The sequence below is a fragment of the Corvus hawaiiensis genome, chromosome 2 (genome assembly GCF_020740725.1).
Source record: "Corvus hawaiiensis isolate bCorHaw1 chromosome 2, bCorHaw1.pri.cur, whole genome shotgun sequence".
NCBI lineage: Eukaryota > Metazoa > Chordata > Aves > Passeriformes > Corvidae > Corvus > Corvus hawaiiensis.
The window spans coordinates 84,177,483-84,196,137 of NC_063214.1; the positions used below are offsets into that span (position 1 = coordinate 84,177,483).

Consider the following 18,655-nt stretch of genomic DNA (forward strand, 5'->3'; position numbering starts at 1 on the left):
GCCACGGAATTCATGTATTAGCACCTGTCATGTGTTGGAGGGGGGTTTAAAATTTGTTACAGTAACTTAGATACTGTTTAATAAGTTCCCAAAAAGAGGGAATTAATTTCCTTACATGTGGTTTGTGTTATAGAATACGTATTATGTATTTCGCACTTCTCCTTTTACCTGGTGTCTTATTTGGTAGCCTATTGTTACTTCCTGCCCTTCCTCTGTGAACCACAAGCTGCTAATGGGGACCACACTTTCAGCAGAAGACTGAAATCTCTTTGACAGCCTATCTGTGAGCACAACTTGCATCAGATGATGCTAGTGCTGGAAGAAGCATTTAGCCTTTGATACCTTGATGTACCTGCCTGTGTGCAAAAGCAAAACCGGAGTCTTCCATTCATAGAATTGTGCAGATGTTGGAGGTCTCCTGTTGGCAAGAAAAAGCCCTTTCTTGGGCTTTCTTCTCTGCTATTTGACCACAAATTTACTTTCAGACCTGGCACGTGAAAAGCAATTATGAACATTTTAGAATTCAAGTGGCGTATAGCAGATGTGTGAGGGTAAAATGGAAAACTTGGGTATCTGTAAAATTGCTAAGATAATTTTGCAAAGAGCCTACTAGTCCTTTAAAGTCTGTAACAATGTTTAAGCCTTCAGCCTTAAATAAGGCTGAAGTCTGTTTTAATTCTGATTTAGAAAATTCACACTGACCTAAGAAACAAGCCATAAACATATATATAAGGACAGAATTTGGGAGTTAATCTTACAATGTTACTTGATGGTAATGTTAAATAGGTCAAAAGGAAAGAGATTTCTTAGTAAAGATTTACCTCTAATCTCTACAAATCAAGACCAGATAAAGGAATTTCCTTATTCATCCTTCAAACTTCAACATGTTTGAAATTGGCCGTGGCAAAATGTCCATTCCAAAGAAAATTTTGGAAAATTCCAGAAGATTTGTATGGAGAATTCAAGGGGAGAATTCTCAACCTTACCTATAACTTTAATTTCTGTAACATGATCTACAAACACAGTAAGATCTTCCTGGATAAAAGGTAATTAACAAACCAAAGTTTCCTAGACCTGCTCACTCAGTAAGTCCTGAAAAAAAGGGGAATTCAAAACATCTATTTATTTTACATGTTTCCTTACAGAATTTGGACAGCCCTCAAGCCCTGGTTTTACTTCTGAATTTATTTGAGCTTTATTTGCTCACTTGTCCTTACTTTCTCATAGCATCTCTTAAGGATGAAGAGTAACGTAAACAAATTTTGAAAACATCCCAAGGAGCTGAGCTTATTGAGATTGCCATTGTTGGAATTTGATTTACCACTTATGCAAGAACGCAGTGCTTGATCAGATTTCAGATAGTCTGTAATGACTAAAAGAATTCATGAAATATTCATTTTGAAATTATGCTTGAGCTTTTAAAAAAGGTCACAAAATATCATTTAGCAATTCAGAATTAAACCTCAGACCCAAAGGAAGATTTAATCATTTTGGCATAGGATACAAGTCAAAAACTGCTAAATTTCTTCCTGTTGCTCTTTAGCCTCAGTGTCCAAGTCCTTAGTCATCTTAATGGTGTTTACCACAAAGTTCTCCTATAGTCTCAAGTCCTTCTCTACTCATGCTGAGAAGCACCTCGATATTACTGGGGTCCCATGTGAATCAGATGAGCTGAGCAGCCCAGTTTGTTTCCACCTGTCTGCTCTTTACATCTCTGGCTAGTGGTAGTTTCACTCAGAAGTGTGTAACCGTAACAGAAATGGTCACACAGCAACATCAGACTAATGACAGCAAGAGAAACTCAGTTAACGTTCATGAGTAACTTTGATTGGGATGGGTTAAAAACTGTCATTCTTGAGTGTCCGTGACCTGTGTCAACATTGATGAACCAGAATAAAGGACATGGAGTATGGTTTTCTTAATTGCACAGCTTAAGGAGAGTCCCAAGTCTGCAACTAACTGTGTATACAATTAGTTTGCTTTCAGTAGGTACCGAGTTCTCAGAAGAAGGGCAATAGTGGTGTTTCCCAACACTTCCTTTTTCTTAATTTCTGTCTCTCCTTCATTTTTGGTTTAACATCAAGCAGTGCAAGACAGAACATTGAAAACATACAAGATGGTTGCTGTTGCCCTGGAGAATCTGGTGTGCATGTGATCAGTTTAGGCACTCAACCTGAGTTACTGCTGTTTTGCCCTTAAGAAGTCAGCAGCATCTATTTAATTAATTTGCTGTCCTTAGGAAGAGCTCTTCGGTCAAAATATGAGAATGATCCTTCATTGTAACTTAGTCAGGTAACTAGTTAAAAAGATCACAAAATAGTATTTCTCACTACTTTTGATTTTTCAAGATTCCCAGCATGAAGAAACATTATCCCTTTGAGAAATAAGGCACAAATTGACCTCAGAGTAATAATTTATGGTGAAAAATTACATGCCTTTTATTTCCTTTCTTGGGCTCTTAAATGACACTGTTAGCTTGGCTTATAACAGAGCTTTATTTGCTTTCTGAAGTAAGTGCTAAACAGCTAAGAATGCAATAGACTTGAGTTTAAAATGCACTGTTGTTGCTGGCATTCTGAGCTTTCTTGCAAGATCATGCTTAAATATCTTCTGCTTCCTTAAGGCCTCTGTAAAAGCAGGGTATTATTGCTGTTTAGGGGAATTCACTGAACAAACAGAAGACCTACTAGCTATTTAAAGTTTCAACTGAGGCATGAAGGAGTAAGCTACGTTTTTACACAAGAGTATAACACAATAACATCTTGATTAATGTTGGCCTATGAACTGTTTGGGTAGCATATATACTGTACTATTCAGGCCAGCAACATTCAGACCAGCTCAGCTTTTATCTTGTTCTAACCTTGATCCAAAAGCTATTTGTATTCCCTGTGTGATACCCTCAGCTGTCCCAGATTCCATGTCATGTCAGCAAAATTAACACAAGATTTTCAGTTCTCCACAGCTCTGTTGTACTCTGTCTCCTGCTCCCTTCCAGGGATGACACTGACCAGCACAGCGATGAGTCTCAAGAGCTGCATGCATTTCTAAACTGTTCAGTTTAGACAGATTTTAGTTAACTCCATCGAGAACTTTGCTTCATGGCTGTTAAAGTGGTTTGTCACAGATCTTTACAGCCATCTAACGCAGTGATTGTATATCCTGATCAGAAGAATCACTGGACACTTATAATTCTCCTCCTTCCACATTTTATGGAGGAACAGTAACTTGTTTTGATATGTGGGATTTTCAAATTCTGGTTAATTTTAGAAATTGTGATATAACTGAATGTGTCTGCATTTGAATGCCTCAGTCTCCACTCTTACAAACCCATGCTGTTACTAAAATGGCTTCAGTGGAAACCCAGGAGGATTATTTGACAGATTTTGATGGTTTCCATTTTTTTTTTAAGCTTAGACTGTTCACTGTATGTGCATTTCCATTTGTTTTATTAAGGAAAAAATCCTTAAGAATGGTATGGAATGTGTTTTGCAAACCTGATGGCTTTATTAAAGTGACAACAAAATTAAAATGTTCACTAGGAGGCTGTAATAAAGGAGTGGGTAAAGTCCATCTGCCTCCCCAAGCCAAATCAAACCTTGTTCAATGGCACATTATGTCATCAGAGTCATAGAATTATGGAATATTTGAGTTTGGGAAGGATCTCTGGAGATGGTCTAGTCTAACCCACCTGCTCAGAGCAGGATAGCCTAGAGCATGTTGCCCAAACCCTGTCCAGATGGCTTTTGAATATGTCCAGGGGTGAAGATTCCACAACATTGCTGGGCGTTCTGCTCCAGCATTAGACCAGTCTTATAGTAAAAAAGCTTTTTCTTGGTTTTTTGCCTTATTTTTTAAATATTATTCTTATTTGATTTATTCTAAAAAACAGTTCCGGCAAAGTTAAAAGTTAAGATATTGCTTGCCTTTAAAAAACATTTTAAAATCACTGCCTTTGAATTACCTCATCTACTGCCAGGCCTGCAACTTAGTTTCTACACAGTTCAGAAGACTACAAAACCACAAAAATAACCTTCACCAGTTTGGATAGGAAATTACCCTACTGGTTCCTCTACTGGTCAATAAAATTGCAGGGAAAAGGTTTATCCCAGTCTCTGACCATACCTAATCCTGCAAAATTTTATCAAGAACAGTAATAGGAATACACTAAAAAAAATGAGGTTCAAGTGTAAGTGTGCTTAACAGCACTTTTTTTTTTTTTATTATTCTATGTCTTTATTTGAAGTAATTTTGCATCTGATAAGTATTATTTAAACCTGGTGCCTACTTTTGAAAAGGCTGTTTACTATTAGAAGCTTCTCCTCCTCATCAGCAATATGTTGACTTTCTCTTTTCTACTTTTACTCTGCAAGCAGTGGCATTACCACTTGTAAACTATACATTTATCAAGCAGCTACAAGTCAAGAACCTTAGTCTGAAACTCCAATACATAGGAAAAGTAGCATTTTACGAGCTCTGTGCTTCGTGTAGGTGTACATTATCCAGCAGAGAACAAAGTTCCTTAGGGTTGTGCACAGGAGTGGCTGAATAGAAGGGAGCAGTTCTCAAGGCAGCATGATGGGTTCCCATTTAGAAAGAGACTGACTCCTTTTAAATTGAATTTACAGTTTGTGTGGAAGCCAATTAGCTCCTGAATACATACACATCGTATGTATATATGTATGTTTGTATACGTGTATATACACACATGCATACAAACATTCTAGGCTTAAATGATTAAATAATAAATCTGAGCAAAGGTTAAAATCCATTAAGGGAGCACTGAGATATTGTATTAGAGACATGTATGCATGGAAGCATTTATTAAATTTAAGCTCTGGGTGCACATTTCAAATACTGCACCCTTGGACTATGTGAGCATGCCTTCTCCAAATTCAAAAGGTCCACAGCCAAAAGGTGTGTATTTCTTCAAAACATGACAGATGTAATTAAATAAAAAATGAGACAGTGATAAGGTCATCATATGATGAATGTCTTCTCGCACATTTGGAGTTACAGTTTGTAGGCTGCTTTAAAGTCTTCTGAATACCTGTCAGCACCAGTCTGCTCAGGGAAAAAGGAGGAAGATGAACAGATGGCAACTTTTAAATTTGTAGACTAAAGATAAATTTAGTGCTAAAAGGGAATTACTACTGTTTAAAATGCAAAGCTTTCTATTTTTTCTTCTACAAATTGAGACTTCAGGCAGTACAATTTCTGACAATCACATTGTTCTTAAAAGTGCTCCTTTCTGTAATTTAAGGGGTTTTAATTGATAAATATTTTTTTACTGTAGCATTATAAATACATTTGAAAAACTATCACACAGATATAACAGATAGTGCTGCATTTAGCATGGACTTCAAAGTTCAAGGACTGTCAGAAATAAATGCCTGCCAGTATTACTTCCCTTTTCACTAGATCCATCAAAGTAAGTCAGACGCATGGGGTTAGCAGCACTGTAAACATTCACAAGACTGAAGCCAACAGATCACTCAATACAGGATATTTATGATCTGTGTTGCTCGAGAAAATATTTTAATGCATTTGTAATATGAAATATACTATAAAGGGCATCAAAACTGATAAAAAATAGATACAGTATGCAACAGCTGTATATGGGGATTTTAGATTTTTTTATATCCTAATTCTACTTGCTTGTATTTTAGGGTAAAATTGTGTGTCATAAAGAAGGTAGTACACTATGAGTAGACAGTGAACTTTTGCAGTTCACAACTTCAAGATAACTTACTCAAATATGACAAAAGTCTTGTGTTTTAATAGTCCATTGGAATAATATTTGGGTTGAACCTGTATATCTTCAGGAAATAAGAATGTATTTTTACAAATATGCTAGAGCAGACTTTGTCCAGTCTCTTGTGTTTCGATAAAGTTTTATCCTCCACCAGAGTGGGTACTTGACTGAAAACAGGCCCCAAACTAGACTTTAAAGGTTCTTTTGTCATCTACACGGTCAGCAGAACAAGGTCAAATGCTTGATGCTTTTTTTTTTTTTTTCCAGGAAGATAGTTGGCAAAACTAGTTATGTTAGCAGGAATGCTGTGAATTGTACCCTTGAGTTCACTACGTAAAATGTAAGACACCCACTTAAACTCATAGGAAAGGCAGCCTCTGAGTCGGAGAATTTTAACTAAATCTTAAAATGTTTTCTGGAACAGTATAATCTGTGGTATATTAGATATTTAATATGAAATTAAAACAAGAGTTGTTCATTCTGAGAAAGCTGATGGGCTTTAATCTCCAATACTGGCTTCAGAACCAGTGAAAGCTTCTGTCAGCTGCCTGCTTTAAAAACGTGTATGTGTGTGTGTAGAGTAGAACACTTTTAAGTTACCATCTTCTGTGGTCAGTTTGTTTCTTTAAGAGCCTTCCATCCCAGGGAGGTATCAGGCAATCAGCAATTTCCCAGGACAGCCAGAGGGATCGAAAACTTTTCCACAGCATAAAGAACTGCACGTGGCCATATCTGCCAAAGCTGATTCATTTGGAGAGACTATCCTTCCTTTTAGCTTAAAGTAATACAAAAAATCTCCCACTGCTGCGATGAAGTATTGGACTGTGTTTTAATAAGGCGTTAGGAAATGGCAAACTAATAATACTTTGAATGTGTGGTCACTCATGCTGGTGTAGGTTGGCAGCCTGCAGTGTCGCACGGTGCAGTGACGTGAGCAGGTGACCTCAGGGGAAGGAGGGAAGGGATGGACCTGGGAAGGCAGGCGCCAGGGAGGTGCTCCAGCAGTCAGGCAGGGATGCTGCAGCTGGGGAGCGCTGGTCCTGTCTCCTCGGAGGTTACAAGTTTCACAGATTATCCCAAGCAGCCATCTGTCAAAGGACAGGGGGATACACATACCTCAAATATTTACGGTGCCTGTACTTTGAGAATGAGACAGTTCGTTCACATCTGTGAACGGGCCACTTTTAAAACATCAAAATAAACCATCTGGCTGCGCAACTGTTTCTAATTACTTCCCTGCCTAGACTGTAAACTTTGGGGTTTGGCACCGGCCTCCTTCCCAGAGTGCTGCCCAAATCCCGCTCCCAGGCAGCTAATCAGAGCCACTGCAGCACGGGGGGAGAGCGCTGGAGCCGGGCTTGTCCAGCTCGCAGCTCTCCGCGTGCCTGGCGGGTCTGTCCGGCTGTCTGTGCGCCCGTCTGCAGGAGCGCTCCAGCTGCGGCTCAGCACAGCTCGCACCATGTTCGCAGGGGGGCTGCTGGGGCTGCTGCTGCTGCTGGGCCCCGCGCTGCCGGCCGGGCCCCCGGCCCTGCGGTAAGTGTGGCTCTCAAGTCTCACGGGGGGTTGCGACTGATTGTGAGGTGCCAGGAGCGTGGAAGCTGCGGTTGTGGAGGGAGCAGTGGAGCAGTTTGTTGGCTCTTCCTCTGCCTGCTTAAAAGTGACAGTGAGGGAAGCGCTCTGGGTCATTGGGAACTTCAACAGGTAGGTGCCTGTGCAGACTGCAGAGTTATTTGCAACGATGTATTTGATGCCCAAGATGTACACTTTGAAAGCAGTGAAGGGGGAAGAGCTGGATAGTGATGACTCTTTCCACCCAAACCTCTAAATTCTGCTCCCTGAGTGGAACAGGCACCTAACCACAGAACCCTGCTTATTGCTGCACTTCGGTGCATTGGCACAGCAAGGCACACTGCCCTTCGCTCTCCACCTCCACCAGCCAGCACACACCGGCTCCTAGAGCCAGCAGCTCCTTTGCTCCAGAGCCTTGCAAAATCTATCTGAGAAGGGCACGTTCTACTCATCTGCATCTTTAGTATTCCTTAGTGTTGTGAAGACCTATTTTTGGCCTGAGCAGTCCTTTGTTCTTTTTTCCTATTATTCAGCTCCTGGTGAGACAAAGTGTGATTTTTCCTGAGTATGTCCTGAAAGTCCTGATCTCCACGTGCTCCAGTGCATGGTACAATTGCATGGCAGAACTGCAAATCTACAGATCTAGCATTGGATTCTGCTGGCTTTACTAAAACCACAGCCACAAACTACACTGTTGCATGGAAAGCTGTGGTTACTTTGGTTTCCTTTTCCATTGAAAGCATGGATCATATATGTCTGACAACCAGAAGGATTACTTTGGAAAGCATATTTTATTAGAATCAACCATAAGTTTGCTTTATGATATATATTCCTGTTATGCTACCCAGATGTTTGGATGTATGTGGTGTCTCTAAGCTTTTTGAATTAATTAAGATCAAAATGTTTCATGATAGATAATCAAACTATACGTGTCTATGCATATATACCAGATATGCCTGATGAGAAAGTAGATGAGCCCAAAGTAGTTAAAAAGGTAAGTAAAATAAAGTATAAGCATTCCTGCAGGTAGCAATGAGATTTCTGACGAAAACGAAGAAAATTGGGTGATCTGAGGCAAGTAATAATTTGCAACCATAACTGAAGAGGTGGTAAGAACAATATTCTGGGTATTGGCTGAAGCCAGTGGAAGGAGGGTGGTTTCCCATGAGCTAAGCTCTCATGGGCTCTGAGCTGCAGCCCCTGGCTTTGACCGCAGGTTATTCTGTTTGCTGTCCCCCACAGGAACGGTTTGGGTATTCCTGCTTCCTGCCGGCTGTCCCAGGCTGAGTCGGAGCTCAGGTGCCACGTCCCAGGGGGGAAGCTGTGCAATGACAGAGGCAGATGTGAGTGTGGAGTCTGCATCTGCCAAGTGACTGAGTCTGGCAAATACTACGGCCCGCTCTGCGAGTGCCACGACTGGGTGTGTGAGACCTACGATGGGAAGATCTGCGCAGGTGAGGAAGCCCCGATGATGACAGAATCTTAGAAAATTAGGAGTGTATGTTAAAAGCAGAATTATGTTTGGAACACAGCACACTGATACAGTAGAGGTGATTATATGTGGGTCCCTGAACCATGACTCTAAAGGGAATTGTGGGCACATCCAAAGATTTTTCCAGATTAAAAGATACGTGTTACAGGTACTGTGTCTGACATAAAATGGGACTTAGCCTAGAGCAAGATTCCTCTGCATCAGGGGAAAAAGCAGAAGTTTCTTTGGGTTGGAGGCTCTGCAAACTGTGTTTTAAATCTAACACAGGATGCAATATTGCTCACATTTGTAAAATTTTTTTTTTCATTTGAACTGCTTGCCTAATAATGGTTTACGGTATCTACCCACACTTTATCTCCAAACAATCAATTTTGAGGGCATATAAATATGAAAACTCTGTTTTTGTCTAAGTAATGATGATGCTTTCCAAATAAAGACTTAAACCGATGTAACTGTATTGTGGTTTCAGGGGTTTCCTGACAGACACTGTATTCTTTAATAACATACATTTCTGGGACAGAATTTAGTCCCTGCCAGTTGTTGGAACATGTTGCTTGGTTTACATCTAAACATTATCACTCTTTCATCTTTCCAGCTGTCTTTACTTAAGTTTCTGGGTTATTTCGGTCAGATTTTCATCTTTTTTTTTTTTTTTTTTTTTTTAAGCAGCTTAGAATAGGATTTTAGAAAAAAGCAGGGAGAAGAAATACCATCACATTCCTAAAGGGATTCAGCCTGGAGCTTGATGAAAGGGGCCAGAAGGGTACTTCATTTCTAGTATCCCTGCTTCAACAGCTTTACCAGATTCACAGAAACGTGTCATCTTTTCAGGCCAAAACCTGCAATTAGGTCAATGGGAATGTTACAGGAATTCTTCTAGTAAGAGGACAATACAAATGCATTCCAGCAGTTGGTTTGGCAAATTATGTAGGAAAAAAGAGCAAACTTAGTTTAGCAACAATTTATCCAGGAAGTCCAGTAATAACATGAGAAGATCAAAAATGGGATTATGAGAAAACGATTTATATTTGGCACCTATGACTTTGGAGTTCTGTAGAGAAACTGATTTATAGACTCTGCAGTTAGCAGTGTTAAATCCCCCTACATAAGAAATATCATAGCATTTCAGTGCTTTCCTACGCCAAACATGAATTTTTTTGATTGGTAGTGTGATTTGAAAGTGCTTGCTGTTGTTGCTGGGTTAATTGCATAAAGGGAAACTGAAAGCTCCTTCAATTTTAATATTCTGCTGTAAATTCCACCATTATGTTCCTGTTAATGTTATGAACAGTGGCTGCAAGTTTTTTCAGTGCTTTGGTGGTAAAGGGTGCTGACAGAATAAACAGAGCCAAGAGATCTCTTAACAATATTTAGCTTTTGGGTAGCACTTCATGGAGCAGTTCAAAGATGTGAATGCTAAGTGATTAAATGTATTTTAAAAACCAATTTTCTGTACTTGTCACTTTGTCACTCCTAGCTGGAGTATTGAAGCTGCTTTACCACTGAGATGTGAAATAATTTGAATTCTCTCTTCTGGGGGGAAAAAAAAAAAAGGTAGTAAAAAATTCAGTACAAAATCCTGGGGAGGGAAATAATTGTGAAGGGTGCAGGAGTTTTGCTTGCTTTGTTTGGGTTTTTCGACAGTAGTGCTGAAAGTCCAGCTGACTTTGTTGCAGTCCAGGGCTGCCCAGCACTGCAGGAGAGCAGCCCCAGGTAACTCTTTTGGGGCTGGGATCCAGGTGGTGAAACACTTCCTTTCAGGCTGTGCTTGTTGCCCTCTTCATTTTTCCCCTATTCATGTTTTTAGTCACTGAAATTGTGTGTATAAGGGAGGAAAGGAGCGTAGAAAAGAAGGTCAGATCTAGGATAACTGGCAGGAGACTGGACCTTATGTTGTATGAGTAATATTTTCCCCTACCCAACTATTCAGTGAACTGCATCCACTGATGTTTCTTAACATTACATCAGCAGGCTGATTTCCAGTGTGTGTGACATATTTCCCTTTCTTTGCATTTTTGGGCCCATTTTTTCACTAATGATGAAATTGTGTTTCCTCTAAGTGAATAGTCAAAATATCTTACTGCAGTTATAGTTCTGTTTCCTGCTTTGTTTTTCATGTTTGTATTTTGACATTTGCTGTCCCGTTTCATTGCGGATCTCTCCTGATACAATAACTGTAACTGCTGACTGGTACCACATGGAGAACTTCTAAAAACACTTTCAAGTGGTATTTGAGGGTAATGCTGTTTAAAACAAGCTAGTTTTCAAGTTGCCAGAGTGATTCCTTCTTCAAGTGACCAATGATGTTCATATTCAGAGATGGACAGGCAGAGTTGTTTGGGTCACAAATGCCAAAGATAGCTGTGTTTCCCTGCCAGTCAGTTCAGACATACCTCCACTTCCCTTGCCTGTCCCACGCTAAACAAAAGATTTAGTTGTTCAATATGCAGCTCATTATCTTAAAGACACTTTCTGTGTCAGATCCACTTTCTGGACCAGTTGTTGAACAATCATATTCTGGGGAGAGACGGCCTGAAGGTAAAGAAAACGTCAGATGTCTATCTGATTGATTTGCTTTTTCTGATAAGCCTTGTATAAAAATGGGAAAGAGTTTATGCCGTGAATAATAAAGAAGAGCAGATGTAAATGTTTCTGTCCTTTTACTTTCCCTTGACACTTCTTTGCTGTATTTCCCTCCCATTATGTTTCCAGGTGCTTTAGAGGGAGTTCCAATAATTTTTTTGCCTTTTATCCCACTGGGATTGATAAAGTAAGAGGTGATCCCTAATGGAGTCAGAAACAAAGAAGAGAGAAACCAAGTACTGTGGTCTGAATCACTGAGTCTCCTGTCCTCCTCAGCAGCCTTTTTATCTGCCTGATGTATCACGGGGTGTAGAGGAAATCGAGTAGATACTGTCATTCTCTTTGCAATGTCATCTTTATCTTTTTGTTGCTGATCTTCAAGGAGATGAGCTGAGAGGAGGAAGACTGAATCAAAACCAACCACATCCCCAAAGGATTTATGCTTCATTCAGAGCAGACAATATATTTGTTGCTGTTTATTTGCAGGTAGTAGTTCTGACCTCAGACAGTTGCATATTGCCTCAGGCTTTCTTAGCATAAGTAGAGCCCATGTTGTGTGCAAGGGAAAGTGGAATACAGAACTAATTTCTGTCACATCACTGCTTGATACCTATTTCTCTGTGGGGTTTTTTGCAGTATGGTGGAAAATCAATTTTAGTGAATTTTCTTTTTGTTTTGTTTTGGTTTGGTTTGGTTTGGGTTTTTTGGGGGTTTTTTTGGTGGTTTTTTTTTCTTGGTTTGTTTGGTTTGTTTGTTTGGTTTTTGTTGTTGTTTGGTTGGAGTTTTTTTTGTTTGGGGTTTTTTGGGGGTTTTTATTGGTTTTTTTTTTTGTTTGTATGGTTTTTTTTGGTTTTGGGTTTCTTTGTTTGTTTGGTTTGGTTTTTTTGTTTAATCTTTTTTACTGCATCTGTGGTTAATGAAAATAGAAAAATTAAACTAAGCATAGACTTCCTTGGCCAACTGAAGTGGGAACACTTTACATGTTCTTAGAGAATGGACCACGGGAACTGCCAGCTGGGACATGTGACAGGATGATTGCACTGCTTGTAGTTGGTGAGATCAAAAGACAGATAAAATTTGATGACGACATAGACAGCAACGTATGAAGAAGGTTTGTCTTTGCTCAGAACTATATATTCATTATCTTTGGTTATTTTTGGTTATTAAGATTTTATAATTCATTTTTCTTGCAAACTGAAATACCTTTTACATCTACTGAAAAATGGTGGCACAATGTGATTTTCCATAAGCAGTTGCTGTGGAACTTTAATTGCTGCTTTTCAGGCCAGTGAAAGATTTTTCGGTTTCTTTCTCCAAAGCTGTGGTTGCTGTGGGTGCTGTACCTATTTTAAGACTAGTTCAACAATATAATGTCAGTGTTAGTTGTAGGTTTTCACAGCCAGAAGTGTTATCATACACAACATGAAGGGCAAAAGGATATAAATGCCATTATTTTCCAATCTGTAAGGTTTTAAACTATGCAGAGAACAGAAGTGAAAAATTAAAGTGACAAGGAGTAGATGTAGAAAGAACAAGATAAATCCAAATTAAAGTATTGATGTAATACTGTGTATCCAATTGAGTTTATTGGATGTATGGTCCTATATACCAGTTTGAGAGAGTTAGGAATTTGAAATGGAATTTGGAGGACATTTTGAGCTGTGCTCTTTCCACAGAAGCTGAATAGTGTCTTTAGGCAGAGCTGTTGAAGTTGGAAAGGCTGTAACAACTGTGCTTTTGTATTCATACTGAAGGGAGGTCTGACATGCTGATTGTTCATTGAGCAGCATTTCTTGCTAAAAGTGTGAAGGAAAGTCAGCCTGTGACCTGTATTGATTGCCATTTGATCCAAAGTGAAATTCAAAGCCCTGGATTTTGAGAACAGATGTAAGTCTCTTCTCTGTCAGAGGCCATGTTTGTGAAGATTCAGCTGTGGCACATGTGTCCATTGGAGACAGAGCCTCCTAAAAAGCCCAAGTTAAAAATAGGGCAGGAGGCTACTGATGAAAATGGAGGTGGCAGTTCTGCTCTGACCTAGTTTGCTTTAGTCCAGATTTCAGAACTTGGCATTTTGTGACATTTCCTCCTGGAGCAGGGGTGTGTAGGTGTGATAATAGCATCCATATTCACCTCAAGACAGGTTCCTCAGGTTCTAGTAGAAGTGAAATCGTGATAGCATAGACCTCATTGCAGGTTCATTGCCTTTCTAAGTGCTCGACGTGCCGGCAGACTTAAAAAGCACAAGCTAAAGCCTATATTATTCTCAGCTTTATGCTGTTGGTATCTGATCTAGGTAAAATCAAGCAGCCTTTGATACATTGACAGTTGCTGTACACACACAATTTTTCCAAATGCAGTGTATGTGTTCATAGCAGTGGTGAGTGAGGCAGGAGGAAGCTTAGACACAAAAACTGCAGGGGAGATTAATGGAAAGGAAGCATTTTAAAAGTAGCTTATTAAGTGTTATGTCCCTTAGCTGCTTAGCCCTCATTTTGAGCACCTTTATCTATAGATACTACTGACAGGAAATAGATGCTAGTTTAAAAAGTAAAAATTAGTTTGCTGGGCATATGGAAGGTAAAGGCTTTGAAAGCACCTATCAGAGCTGGAATGTCATCCCTCAGGCTGTCACCAACAGCAAAACAAGGTGGGGAGAAGCATCTCCTTCACCTTTTGTCTTTCTGTAGTCTGGGGTGACAAGCTTATCCATTGCAGAGGAAAAACAAACCTTTGTGTGAGTTTTGTCAAAGCAAATAAGTGTCCTGAAGTGTGTTTGAATTTTTATGCTTTTTACAGTCTGATAATAAACTGAAGTATATTTTTATTTATTTGAAAGAATGCTCTTTATGAAAAAATAGTGTACACAGACTGTCCTTCTATTAATATTTGTGTTTCAGTATCATTTTTATTAAAAAGATATGGTGAATAGAAAGTAGATGGTGTATTTAATGTTACAGAAGTGTTTATTAATGATTTTACCTGCTTCATCAGTGGATAGGTTTCAGTACGTGTTCTTTTGACAGCCTTTTTTGGACAAACTGACTGGCTTGGTATAATTTTCTATGCTTATTAAAAGTTTTATTGCTGATAGCTGGTTCTGTAAAGGACTTCAAACAATCATCACTTATGGCACTGGACTGTAGACCTTTCAGTGTTAGTGTTCCCAAGTAATTTGTCTTGACAAACAACATTTCACTGATTAAAAAAGTTCCCATGAGCTTTTGTGGGAGGAAAGGACGTGTTGCTAGTGATGTCCAGGAAAAAGGGCAATTTGTGCCTAAAAGGTACTGGAGTTTGAATTTGGCCATGCAAAGAAGGACCCCATAATATATATGGGGTACCAGAACTTATCAGTGTTTTAACTGGAGGGTGTGGTGGTCGAGGACATGTTATGGTGCATTTATGGTGCACCACAGCTGTATTGCTGGATTCAAATTTCCTTTGGAGGTGGAAGAACTATGAAGGAAAAAACTGTGTTCTTCTTTTAAATGCTCTTTTAAAAGGTTATTTAAAAGCTTCATTTCTTAGTGATGGAGGGAGTAATTTTTGCAGACGGGGGTTTGTGTACTTTTGGTACATAGGGAGTGGGCTGGAACACCAACTTGAAAAGTTCCATGACCATACTCTTATATGTAGAAGAATAAAGATTCAAGAGAGTTTAACTGGAGTTGCACCTGTCCCCTTTCTTGAAAGAGCTGCTTTGCCGTTCTGTGTGTCCACCTGACTGGCATCAGTGATATAATATGGGACACCTTCTTGTCAGTGACCTAAAGAGTCTCAGTCAGAGTTTTTGGAGGCATATCTGGGGCATTTTAATGGGGAAGGGCACTGGGAGTGCCAGCTCTGACACTGTCAGGCGTGAGCTGCGTACTAACTTAGTGATTTGGGAAATGTCACAGCCGAATGCTGTTGCCTTGGCAGCTCCATGCAGCAGCAGATGTTCTAACTGGAGCACCTGGTCACAGTGTTTTGTTCCTGGGGACAATTCTGGGGTGGGGAGATTTGTGAGTGGGCTGGGGGAGAATCCTCCCATGCCCCAAACAGACTGCCAAAGTCTACCTTTCTCAGGCATGCTTTTTCCAGTTGTCTGCCTCCAGCAGGTCCTGTTCAGTCTTTTAAACCAAGTGGTGTCTGTCATTTTAAATATTGGGGATGTTAGCTTTTATGATCCACAGTTAGAGGCTACTGAATGTAAAAATAGCTCATTTAAGTATTTTTCCTGTTTTGCATATAATTTCCTGTTTAATTAAAAGGATGTATTAAAGTTATTTAAATCTTGAAGCTGTGTGGTTGACAGCTAAGAAATGCTAAATCTGACTGTCTGCCTTTGTTGAAGAGTCCTGTGCATTTGCACTATTATGCATCTTTTGATTTTGTATTCATTATGGTTTTCTCCAGTGAACTTATGCAGCAATGACAAGAGGAAAATGGTTGCTTCCTAGTATTTGAAATGGTTTAGTTCACGAACTTGGTAACACATTTAAAGCAAGATAAAATGTTAATCATTTACCTTAGTCCATTCATTTGCCTGAAATGTGGGGAAGACATGTGGCAAACAGTTTGGTAACACAGCAGTGTCAGGTAACACAGGTTTCTTGGCACCTCATTTCCTTACTCCAAGTGTTTTAAGCAATATTTTGCAGAAAGTAACTGGATACTTGTGAAACGGAATGGTACAACCTCATTAAATCTCAGGAGTCAAAAGCCCCTCTTCTTCAGAAAACCCTGTTCCTCTTGACTTCCTGAAACATCCAGACTAATTTCTTGTCTATCCTTACCCCTTTGTAAATTACTGGATACAAGCAGAGCTGGTATATAATTTGAATGGCTTTTCAGCAGAAGAAGATACAGGTGTTTTTTAAGAGATGAATAATGAATGGTATTCTGTGAACAAGTGCTAAACTTACATAATCCAAACCATTTATATGTCTGTATCTCCTGTGAGTATGTAGTTCCTGCCCTCCAGAAATGCAAGAGCCACTTCAGGTGTGGGAAACATGCCTGATATATGGCACTGAACTGTGATGGTCACAGCATCCAGTTCTCATATCCACCTTTCTTTGCAGTTCTTGCAACAAATTACTAGAAGGTATGCATTTTTCTTCTGACATTGAAGAGAGGGGAAGTTGAGGTCAGGGATCAAAAATATACCTTCGGATCATCAAAGGCTGATAGTGAGACTCAGAAGAGAACCCAAGGATCTGAGTTCTTCCTAGGGTCTCTTAAACCACCAAGTCCCTATGAGTTGTAAGAATAAAATGTGTAAGTATTAAAACTATCACTTAGGCTGTGTCAAAACACATATTATGTTTCATGTTTAGATCCTAAAAATACTATTTCCTACAAAAAATAGTCCTATATTCCTTTTCCTAAGAACAACCTGTGCATTACGTATGCAAAAATTGTTGATTTCTATGTGTATTATTTGAGTGAGAGCAAGTTGGTTTTATGGAAACACCAGTGTGTTTCCAGCTTAAAAGTGTTCCACATATAAATAGGGAGGTGAATTTGTAGCAAGTCAATCCCATAGAGAACTGTAGGTGCAGTGACATGCCTGGTAGATTGTTCCAGAGAACAGTCTTCAAAAGAGTGGTTTGTAATGATTTGTAAGGATTCAAAGCCGTGCTTTGAAGGATTACTGGAGAAGTTCAGACCTCTCACTTCAGGAACAGGAAAGAACTGAAATGGAGGAGGACAACCAATTTCATCTCATGACCTGCAGAAGGTCCAAATCATGCTGAATGGTGGTGATGCCATGACAAAATGTCATATAAGAACATATTGCACTGTAGTTTCCTGAATGCTTTTGCAGAATTGTGCCTTTTAATCACTGTGTACTTTACATGAAAAGAACACTTATGCTGTCTTGTGGAACATACCACACTTTTACCCTAATGGTCTTGATTGACTCAGTGCTTTCTCAAACAATTTTTAAACTGGAAAGAATAGTGGCAGTGAATAAATTGTACATCTGTAGTCTGACTTGCAGAGGTAAGGCTGAGACCTTCTGTTACAGAATCATAGAAGTGAGTATTACAAATTTATTTAGGGTTTTTCTGTGCCTTTGTAGTCAGGTAAATTCTGTGGGAACCAGGTAACCAGTAAGAAATACATTTAAAATCAAAAAATGGTCTTGAAGCACTTAAGTATTGTTGTTGCACTGGTACTTCTACTGGCTGTCTTTTGAAATAATTTTGTTTCATTCTCACTTCTGTTTCAAGCCACAGCCAATCCTCATCAGAGACATAGCAAGTATAATGAAGCACAACTCCCAGACTGTGCTTAGGAAGAGATCAAGGTGCCAGCTATCACTGCCCACCACCTACATCCAGTTTCTCTGGATGGCAATGGAGAATGTAGGAGCTATTGCAGTTGGGTACAACTACTCTCCATTTATGTGAGTTTGCCTGCAGCTGGTGTTTTTGGAAATCCTTTTGTCCACCAACCCCAGATACAGTGAACTTCTCTTTCTAGAACATACTAGTTTCTCATTCACAGCGCTTTAGGGCATCATCCTACAGTGAGAAGTACTGGAACATTTCTTACTGCCTTTTTTTCCCCCAAGGCTGTCTAATTAATTGAAGCATAGCAGAGAAATGTTATAGCATATCATTGGCATTGGTAATAAACAGAGAGAATTAAATGTGGCATAGATTTTTGTATCACAATAAAAAGTAATTGTCTCTTCAAGATTTATAATGTTTAACTTCCTACAAACTTTGTGTATGTGATACAGAAATACAAAAAAAAATTGATTGGAGATGGGATTGGCAAAATTACCAAACCCCAGTCATGTACTTTGTTAGATTTAGGAGTGGATCCTGCCACCCATCTCTACTTTTCAGCTTAAAAATATGTTTTAATAAAAGCAGATTGTGTGGCTTTTTTTTTTTTTTTCCCAAAGCTAAAGAGAAGCCAATGTTTTCTGCTGACAGAAGTCCACTGAAATCAATAAAGTTATGCCAACAGAGAATTGGTCTCACAGCAATTCTGGCCCTTGTTTGGCCAAAATGTCTGGGTAATAGCAAACGAAATTACAACAGCAAACTGTAAATCCTGTCATTTACCTGAAGTGGTAATGGTAAAACAATAATAACAATAATGTCATCTCCAAAATTTTGAATGCTTTTAAGCTTGACAACATTTTACATGATTTTCTGTTTTGTTTTTCTTCTCTGTATTGTGCTACTTTAAATAGTTATGTGTTAGTTAGTGGTAATTTGACTGGACATTTACCAAAATAATTTTTTTCCAGAGTG

The 18,655-nt window shown here is 39.2% G+C and overlaps 1 protein-coding gene across 1 annotated transcript in view; it reads left to right on the plus strand.

Annotated features, from left to right (window-relative positions):
- Positions 1–7,005: 7,005 nt before the first annotated feature.
- ITGBL1 (integrin subunit beta like 1) overlaps positions 7,006–18,655 on the plus strand; it is a 140,677-nt gene continuing 129,027 nt past the window's right edge. The window contains exons 1-2 of the mRNA XM_048295899.1: positions 7,006–7,285; positions 8,564–8,775. Of these exons, the coding sequence (XP_048151856.1) occupies positions 7,212–7,285; positions 8,564–8,775 (286 nt within the window). The 5' untranslated portion in view covers positions 7,006–7,211. The remainder of the gene's footprint in view (positions 7,286–8,563; positions 8,776–18,655) is intronic.